Below are 10,352 nucleotides of genomic sequence, written 5' to 3'. Positions count from 1 at the left end.
TGTCGTTGCTTACAGTTATTTTGCATATTTACACTGCTTTTTATACTGTCTTCACAATATAAGCATACCTGCATCTATATATGTATATGTCTGATTCTGTATATATATATCTCAAAATAGACATATATGTAGTAGTCCTACTAAAAGCAGTAACTAATATAGCACGTGCCATTGCGTGCTCATTTACATGTGAATTCCCAAAATGCATAGCTGCAGTGGAAGCAATTGATGGTGGGCGAAGATGGGGAACAACAGGGTAGTACACATGTGTAACACATGTTCATGAGAAATTATTAGTAGCTACAGGTACAGAACAGAAATATGTATCATATTATTGTGTATTTTATTGATTTTACTCCGACAAACATGACATTACTGCCTATTTTAAGCATGCATCAAAGAAATTGCATGTAACGGCCTACAAACATCACTGGCACTAACACATCTATAGTTGCTTATGAAAAGGTCCATTTTTGCTTTATGTCATATACAGACAGCATAATGAGGCACACGTATCATATGTTATGTCATTGTTTTCATAACTTAAACACTGCAGATGACTACTTAGCTCATCTACCATTGTGTTAAAGCAGCTGCAATTAATATCTCATCACAGCATACACTTCAACAGAGGGGGTGGGGTTCAGCACACACACTAATTACAGCCTCATTTCACGGTCAACTTAGTTCACACCATTTGCACCTGTTTCAAGTCATTGAAAGGTGTGGCTGATTAGGCTTTTTGGGGAAGGGAATACCTTTCTTACAACCTGAATAGCACAACTGAAGTTAATCACACTCATTTGAAAGCTTAACTCTAGCTACTAAATGCCCCAACAACTCATTACTTATCAAAGCGTACGTCACACATTAGTTCACTCATATCTATAGTTGAACTACTATCAAAGACACATTATCACACACTGCATGTGTTGTCTTGTTGAGTCACAGCCACATTCAGGTGTGCCACATCTTCGATTAATGTACCACACATATCCTCTACCAAAAACAACACTTTTTGCAATATGACCACCTTCATGATAACCATTGTGAATGGTCATCTCATGATAGTTATGTACATTATGATACTGATATCACTACACAACATATGATTTTTATGTACTCATTTAATCTATTTATCCTCACGCATTACTGCAGAAACATAGTATGTTGTATGTTAGGGAACTCAAAAATTCTAAGTACACAGGCATGTACAGTGTTATTACAACTATTTATGTTCACTTTCACACACATTTTCGGTTAAGGAACTGATGTTGTTAGTTAATCATAAATACAGAACATACAATAAGTGTTTGTTCAATATTTACACATGTAAATGTAAAACTTATGTTATTGTTATATATAGTTGCCCCTGGAGGACATGTGTCACCTGAGATGGAACAAGTGTCTTCACCTGGGTCAGCCAGCTCAACACTACTAGAAGGTGAGTGTATCATTTGCTGGCCATATAATATGTGCTCTTCTATATGTTATGTTGTCATGTGCATTATTTGTTTTGCACATCTTCTTTAAATAGGATTACTTAGTGTCAGTGAAAATTAAGTGTAAGGCAACATGTATTGTGTTAGTGATGTTAATTATCATGTAGGACTTCTGAGTTTAGAGCAACTTTTCATTCATTCATATTTCATACTGAGTCCAAACATTATTCGTAAGTCAAGGTAGTTTTTAATGAGGTTATAAAACGTATGCTAACATGTTAGGTGTTACTTAGGACACAGTACAATTACATAGTAACACAGCATACATTAACATGCCATTTAATAATGTGTACATTTCTTTTTAGAACATCATGGTGATGAGGATGATGAGTATGATGAGGATGACGCCACAGAAGAGACTGAAATACAATCATGTGACCATGAAGAGGTGCCAATAGAAACTGTTGTACCGCCAAATCGTCCATCAACTTCCACATACGATGCAATTGTAGCTTCAGAGGGAAAAATAGTGGACGCAGAAAATCGTCGCCATTCAGACATGATGACAGTGCTGGAAAGGATGATTGGACTGCAGGAAGAAACAGTATCACAATTGGCACATCTCCACAGAGTCTTCATTGAAGTGCCTAAACAGTTGCAAAAAATCAACACCTCATTCGAAGCATTAGTTGTTCAGCAAACACAAGCTAATTACTGGAGAATGACTAATGTACCACAATTCAACACCTCCCAGCCAGGATCTGTTCATGCAGGTCAGTTTTCACCACATTCATCTGATATTCATTCACCAGGCCCAAATGTTACCGGTCAAGTAGCAGACATTGCTGTGCAGGTTCCTGATGACATCCTACCGCTGCCATCTGTACAAATTCAGCAGCAGACACCTACAAAGGAGGCGACAAAAACAAAACAAGACACACATGAAACAGACCAACCATCACTTGTGCAGTGTCTACCAACTTGCTCACATGTGTCACTGGGCACAAGCCCTGTCCGTGAACAGTCACTACCCAAAAGCCCTGTAGGTGAGTCGCTGCCCAAAAGCCCTGTAGGTGAATCGCTGCCCAAAAGCCCTGTAGGTGAATCGCTGCCCAAAAGCCCTGTAGGTGAATCACTGCCCAAAAGCCCTGTAGGTGAGTCACTGGCCAAAAGCCCTGTAGGTGAGTCACTGGCCACAAGCCCCGTAGGTGAACAGTCACTGGCCACAAGCCCTGCCCGTGAAGTGCCAGAGGCCACTCAAAGTGGCTCTGTTGTGCCTAAAGTTGGTGGCAAAAGAAAAAGGAAAATTCAAGAGACAACAAGCAGGCCTGTTACTCGCTCGCAAAAGGAACAAAAAAAATAAATGTTATAATTCAGAAAATATGTCTTTGGCCTTGTTTTGTTGACTTCAGATTATCTAATTACTATTGTATGTATGCTGAAGACTGTGTTGTTTCCAAACTTTCAACTATGTTCTTGTACACGTGAAGTTTTGGAAATGTTAACACTCATAATTAATTGTGTTATAAATATTTATGTTGTAATCGTCTGTTCAGTAATGGTCCACCAGGAGCCAGTTGCTAAGTTTAGAGAAGCTGCCATTGACTTTGCAGCAAAACATTGCATTTGGGTGTGTTAATTGATGTAAGAATTGCATATGCATATTAGTCACATGCAATTATTAAAACACCTAAGTAAGTGCAAACATCTTTCTTGTACGTGTACAGCAGGATTATGTGTAAATTATTACTTACCTTTGCCTTGCTTGGCCATTGTAATTTTGTCCTTTAATCAGTTGTGTGTTCGTTTCTATAACATCTCAGAATGTATAATAATATATATACACACACACACACACACACACACACACACACACTGAGTGAGTGTGAGTGTGAGTGTGTGAGTGTGTGAGTGTGTGAGTGTGTGAGTGTGTATATATATGTGTATATATATGTGTATATATATGTGTATATATATGTGTATATATATGTGTATATATATGTGTATATATATGTGTATATATATGTGTATATATATGTGTATATATATGTGTATATATATGTGTATATATATATATGTGTATATATATGTGTATATATGTGTGTATATATATATATATATATATATATATATATATATATATATATATATATATATATATATATATATATATAGTACTATATAAACTGGTATACACAAACTAATACACTTCATGCTTCCTTGTGAAAGCACACTATTTTAATAATACAGGCCTAATGTTTGAGAAATATCCTAAGTATGAGACTCTAACAGTATTGTGCTTAAACAAATGTTTATTACTTAATTCAATCATGTTTCTCACCATTTAAATAGGTTTCATACAAGGTATACTTAATGCCATCAATGTTGTGTGTACTCCTGCAATATAAAAAAAAATAAAATATTATATATAAATATATATATATTTTTATAAGAGATATATTTATATATATATATATATATATATATATATATATATATATATATATATATATATATATATATATATATATACACACGTATTTAAACTCATGCAGACAGGGAGTTAACCAGACTTTCACATACACACAGAAATGTAAGCGGGGAAAAAACATTTCTTTTTGCAGGTGTGTTTTTACTGATATGCCTGGCTAAGAAATATTTTCACACACTGGTCTTTGTTAGTTTTCAAAAAAACACTATGTGAACGCATTCACAGTCTAGGGATGTTTTTCACAAACGAGATAAAAGAAGGAGAAATGTTTCTCCCACAGTCCCATATCACGAACCACAACTGTTAACCCAATTAGACAAACAAATCCAATTGGCGTTTGAAATAAGGAGTCAAAGTAGTTGACCTTGACAAGGAAAAACAGGAGTTTGTTAGCCATTCAGCACATTCATTTTGATGAGCAAATAACACAGACCTGCACACAGCTTTTGTGCTACTCAGACATGGCTGATGAATTCGTTAACAATATTAATCCCCTTTTAGGGTATAAGTACATGATCTGTGAAGCCATCTTGAACAGTCGCGGACAGAAAGCAAGCACACGCCAAATCGATGATTTCATTCGAGCAAAATATCCTTATTACCAAGACCGTAAGCATGCACGGAATTTTAATTCCTCAATAAGATTCACTTTATCAAGTAATGACTTTTTTGAACGTGACCAGGATAAGCTACAACACACCTATGGTTTCTGGAAGATTGCCCCGGAAAAACAATTTATCCTGAAAGACGGCACTTATATTGTCGTGAAAGGCATATTTATTCCTAATGGCAATAGCAATGTATCCGCTACTACTGATCCGTTTGAATCGATACGTGCTGCAATATCTGCAGCCTCCATTCCTGAAACCCACATTGTACAAGAACAAAAGTACTATGATTATGTACCAAGCCTTTCAGCTGAAATTGCATTGGAATGGGAACCGGAAGAAATGAACCTACCTCCCGACCAATTATTTGAAGAAAGCAGTGGCGATTCCTATGAGCGCATCCTGGAGGAGATATGTGCCATACTGGATTTAGCGGTTGGGTTAAGCGTGGATGAAAATGGCTTGCATTTCTGGAGCGACCAGTTGCAGCCAGGCGAAGAGTTAATTCTAGAAGAATGGTAAATATAACAATCGTTATGCGTTGACTCTGCGTTTAAATTTTTTTTTTTTTTGTAACCACCATTTTCACTTTCAATGCGTGGATACAGCGTAACATTGCAGACTGCATAACATGTAGCGATCACAAACAAATTGTTTCCTAATACAATATAGTAGGACCTGAAAGAGTAGTACACATTGCTGACGGAATAAATATACGTACTTTCCTATCCCTTTAAACATATTAGCAACATTTTACCATTACTCTAACACATACCTGTTTTGTTATCATGCAACATCTACAACATTGAAAACCGGGTCCACCACGTATGACGTGGGACCCTTGTCATGGGCCAAGGCGTCCTTAAAAAGGATTAGTGATGTAAGTCCCGCCCCCAAGCGACGTGCGCGCCTCAAAGCCTATTGGCTGTCATGTTTTGTTATAGTAACGGTAACTGCAGTGTGTGATGCGTGCGGCTCAGTGTTTGTAGGCGTACCCTGGGCGTTAGCCGAATGTTAATTGAGTGGGAGGAGTGTTAGCGTGCGTTTCACGCTGGCTTAACATGACGTCACACGTATTGCATTTGCGCATTGTGTTATCGGCCGTGCTTTCTGTTCAAACACGTCTGTTTAAAAAGAATACAGATGTACTCGTTTAGAACGAATGTAGTTTCGTCTTCATTGTATTTGAAATAAAGATGTTATGTTTACTGGTATTTTCAACATGTATTGAACGCACAACGTACGCTTTGTTTTGCGCATGCGCTAACAGTTAGTGGAGCCAAGCGTGAAGTGCGTGCGCACACAAAGATGTGCGCGCACATCTTTCAGTATACAGGCAACGTTCACTTCTTATACATAGTTATGCCTGCTACAAATTTAAAGAAACATTACATACTGATGAACAGTTTTACTTCTAACATATAAGTGAGTGACGTGTGTATCTACACAATCATATAGAGCTGCGTAACGCGTTGTCACGGATGCATATCTAGTAAGGTGCCATCTTTGACCATCATGTGTTTGCTGTATTTCAGAGATGTCGGGGAAGATACAATCGGATCAATGTATGATTTCAGAAGAGTCTACCTTTATATGAGATGATTGTGAGGAGGAGCCACCGACTACTATACTACATATGGAACTAATTTTATATTGCTTGCAGCGCTTATTAACAAACAATTAAAAATGTGATACCCTTATGCCTATATTGCATAAGCACTTAATTAACATAATGATGTTGCAAAAGAGTGCCTCATGAATTTTTATTGAGTGTTCTTTAATGACTACTAACATTTTATGACATGGTGTGTTTTATATATAACAACCATTCCCACTCTGCTAACACATTTGTGTATTCTAATATGTAATGGAACGTATGACTGTCGAAACTATGTAACAATAATAATAATAATATGAGCATGTTCATGTATAGGGCTGCTAGTTGTACGCAGCGATTTACAGACACATGTTTCAGCCTGAGGTCCCTGGCCCGTGGAACGTACAAATGTTTTTTTGCCGCATGAGGCACAGGGAGATAAAGTGACTTGGCCAAGGTCACAAGGAGCCCACACCGGGAATTGAACCAGACTCCCCTGCTTCAAACTATCAGTGCCAGTGTGTGTCTTTACTCAGTGAGCCACTCCTTCTCCCAATGTAAAGGACACTTACAACCAAGTAGCCATTTATTTTTAAAATCTCTTGTTACATGGGTATGTAGATAAAATGGTTTGGGACTGTAGCAAATAATGTTAGTGGCCAGATGTTATGGTCCCCTCCAATGCATGATGTTCTGAATATGACATCACCATCATGTTATGAAGTACGTTTCTGTGTATATTTCATTAACCTAACTAACTATAGTTTACTGTGTTTATTAATCGTTTAGAAATACATAGTATAGTCAATATGATGATATAAGCTACCATAATAAAGCTGGTGTTATCATTTGTCGGTGTTATACATGGATCCTACACCAATTGATAGAGACACAAACAGTTGTCTTAAAAAGTGTGTCTATGCTAGTGATGAATGTGCTCCCGTAAGTAAACAAATAAGTACAGTTATCCCCTTTTCTCCAACCACCTCTATATTACATTAATGGAAATTATAAGGAAACATACATAAAATGTGATGAAATGTGAGTAATCATTTTGTAATACAATGCACATGAAAGCTCAAGAGTAGCTAAATGCATATACATGATACAGAAAGTACATATATGTAACATTTGTGTTTAAACCAATATGTTGGGTTTTTAGTTCCAATAATTATAGGAAGATTGAGGTAGCCACATCTTATGAGAGATGTCAGCAAATATACATACCATGATCAGTCATACTGGAGATATACCTATAATGCAAAGGAACAATATATAAATTGCAAACATTGACATGCCATCTTCAGTACCGTAAACAACACAGCAAAGTGTGTATTTGGTGTTAAATGTACAACACCATGTATATTTCATGACATTCAAAATGTAAATCAGCCTGGTGTACACATCATATGGATGTACATGTTACACTGCACCAATAACATTGTATGTAAGCATACTAGAAGCATGAATGATTATGGGCATAATATGTGTTTTGTCTTAGCATAAGGAATAACACAATGCTAAAATATTATTGCTTTGTTACCCAAGTTGTATTCACATACACACAACTAAAGTACAATTGAAGAGGGATTATATAACCTGTGCAACAATAACATACCGGTGCCACATCCCTTTGTGCACACAGCAGAGAAAAGAAAGGTGTGCAACCCATATTCATCTGTGTCCTAACAGAAGGTTATATAAAGAAACATTATTGTTAATATAACATAATTAAACTATAAAAGTAGTACTAGGAACATATGAGTTTGTACTTACAAGAAAAAAATGAATTGATGAGATTCTGTCGTGTCTGGCCACCACTGGCTGTTTGTTCATTTTCAGCAGCTACATGGGTGGGATGCTCGTCTACCAAAGCCTCAGCTAGGTCTGACTGTACATTGTGCCTGAGTGCAACATTGTGCAAAATGCAACAGGCAAGGATAATATCAGACACTTTTTGAGGCTTGTATAGAAGAGCCCCACCAGTTCTGTCCAGACACCTAAACCTGGTCTTGAGTAGGCCAAATGTCCTCTCTATAACAGATCTTGTAGATATATGGGCTGCATTGTACCTGTCCTCTGCTTCAGTTTGAGGGTTTAGCACCGGAGTCAAGAGCCACGGCCTAATTCCGTATCCTGAGTCACCTATAATGAATGGAGCACACATAAGCTGACATTAGTGATCAAATTGTACAATGCCAACATTCCTAAATCAACATGTGTTTTGTGTTAGAACATGTAAATATGTACTCACCCAGCAGCCAACCAGGTTCAAAATGTCCCTCTTCGAACGCATGGAAGACTGAAGAGTTCCTCAGGATAGAGGAATCGTGACTGGAACCAGGGAACTTGGGTACCACATGCATTATCCTCATCGTGGCATCACATACCACCTGTACATTGAGTGAATGGTAGTGCTTCCGATTGCGGTACACATGCTCACTCTGACTAGGTGCAATCAAAGCAACATGTGTGCAATCGATTGCACCCAGCACACATGGTATCCCTGCTATATTATAAAAGCCAGTCCTGACTTCCAGCCACTCTGTCGCCTCTGTAGGAAAATGAATATAATTCCTAGCGCGTCTATTGAGTGCATAGAGAAACTGGGTCAAGGCCCGCGAGAATGTAGATTGCGAGACCCCGCCCACTATGCCCACAGTTGTCTGGTATGACGCGGAAGCAAGATAATGTAATGAGCACAGCATTTTAACAAGCCCAGGGACTGCACGACCTCTGGCTGTGAAAAAATCTAAATCTCCCCTTATCTCCTCATAAAGAGCTAAGATTGCTGCTGAACTCAAACGATAGCGACTTACAATCTCCTCCTCACTCATCCCATCTAACAGGGTTCTCTCCCTGTACAGACGCGGACGAGGCACAAGTTGTCTCCTCTGTCTTCTCCTCTGATCTCCTGTCCCTCTACCTGTCCCTCGGCCTGTCCCTCTCCCTGTCCCTGTCGTATCCGCGTCACTGTCACTGTCCCTCGGTGTGTCCCTCCCTTGCCCTATATGATTGTCTTCATCATCAAGCATGTCATAGAAAAGAATGTTCCTCCGTCTCCTAAACATTCGCAACATTTTGAAATGAGTAGCTGTGAATGAGCAGGTAATGTGCGTCCTTTAAATAGGTATGTGATGATGTCAGGTGACATAGTAAAATGCAAGGTGTTACATTAACATAATAAAGTACTTCTGTGGCAAGCTGTGTGCACTTGTTGTTCTAAGTATTTGTTGTGTGTATTCTGCAGGGAATGATGATATTTGGCAATGATGTGACGTGAAGCTTTGTACAAAGATTGCTTGCAAATAAATAGTTGCATGTGCAATGCATGTAACACTTGTGAACGCAAGAGTCAGTCATGTAATGAGACAAAAAGGCTGAGATTGACGTGGGAAAAGTTTTGTGTAACATGTGTAATTATCCATGTTATTGTGACATGTTGGCAACAATGAATAGTCGTGTGCATATGCATGCATTTGTGTAAGGAGGATAGTTGGTATAGAATGAGTTTACAAGGTGTCCCAATGATGAATTACTGTACATGTGTGTATAAGTTAGGTTGAAGTGCTTGTAATGCAACGGTTACAATGTAAACATGCAATGTGATTGAGCGTCCAATAAGTGACGTCATGAAAATAGGGAGGACCCAAAAGTATATGTAAACATGAGAAGACAGATGTACATGAACGTTTAAAGATGCGTGTCACATTACAAGCATTGTGTAATGTAAAGGAAGATGAATATACTGTGTATGAGTGACATGTGTGACATGTGTGACATCATGTAAATAATTGTCGCTGAGTTGAGTAAAATGTGTGATATGATGTGAGGTTCTCCTTTAAGAGTGTAGTATAGTATTTTCCCTTGCCACATCATCACATGATGAGTAATGTGACCCGCAAATGCTGAAAACATGTAAAAGTCGAATGTTATGCAAATAAGACACATCAGCTGTGACACAATGCAGGGAATGCCCCCACACTGTAATGCAAATCCCCCTTGTATTGTGAGCAATGAAACGTAAACAGTACTATACTGTTATACGTCCCCGCTCCATTGACTTCCATTGATGTACAGAAGATGTTTTTTTTCTAAGTGCCGTTCCGGCAGCCTTAGCGATCGTTCTCCCGTCCAAACTGCCAACTTTAGTTGGCGGGAGAAATCGGCCATAACATCTCAATTTCGTAGTGCCGATCAGCCCCGATAAGCTG

The 10,352-nt window shown here is 38.3% G+C and overlaps 1 protein-coding gene across 1 annotated transcript; it reads left to right on the top strand.

The window, feature by feature from the left end:
• The first annotated feature begins 1,370 nt into the window (after nt 1–1,370).
• On the top strand, nt 1,371–2,812 carry LOC142494425 (uncharacterized). Its single transcript, XM_075598953.1, has 2 exons — nt 1,371–1,444; nt 1,808–2,812. Exons 1-2 carry the CDS (start codon nt 1,396–1,398, stop codon nt 2,803–2,805), a joined length of 1,047 nt encoding a protein of 348 aa, XP_075455068.1. The 5' UTR covers nt 1,371–1,395; the 3' UTR covers nt 2,806–2,812.
• The last annotated feature ends 7,540 nt before the right edge of the window (nt 2,813–10,352 follow it).

Source organism: Ascaphus truei, chromosome 5 (assembly GCF_040206685.1).
Source record: "Ascaphus truei isolate aAscTru1 chromosome 5, aAscTru1.hap1, whole genome shotgun sequence".
Classification (NCBI taxonomy): domain Eukaryota; kingdom Metazoa; phylum Chordata; class Amphibia; order Anura; family Ascaphidae; genus Ascaphus; species Ascaphus truei.
Note: the sequence above shows the minus strand (reverse complement) of the source record. Positions and strands in the feature narration are given on the sequence as shown.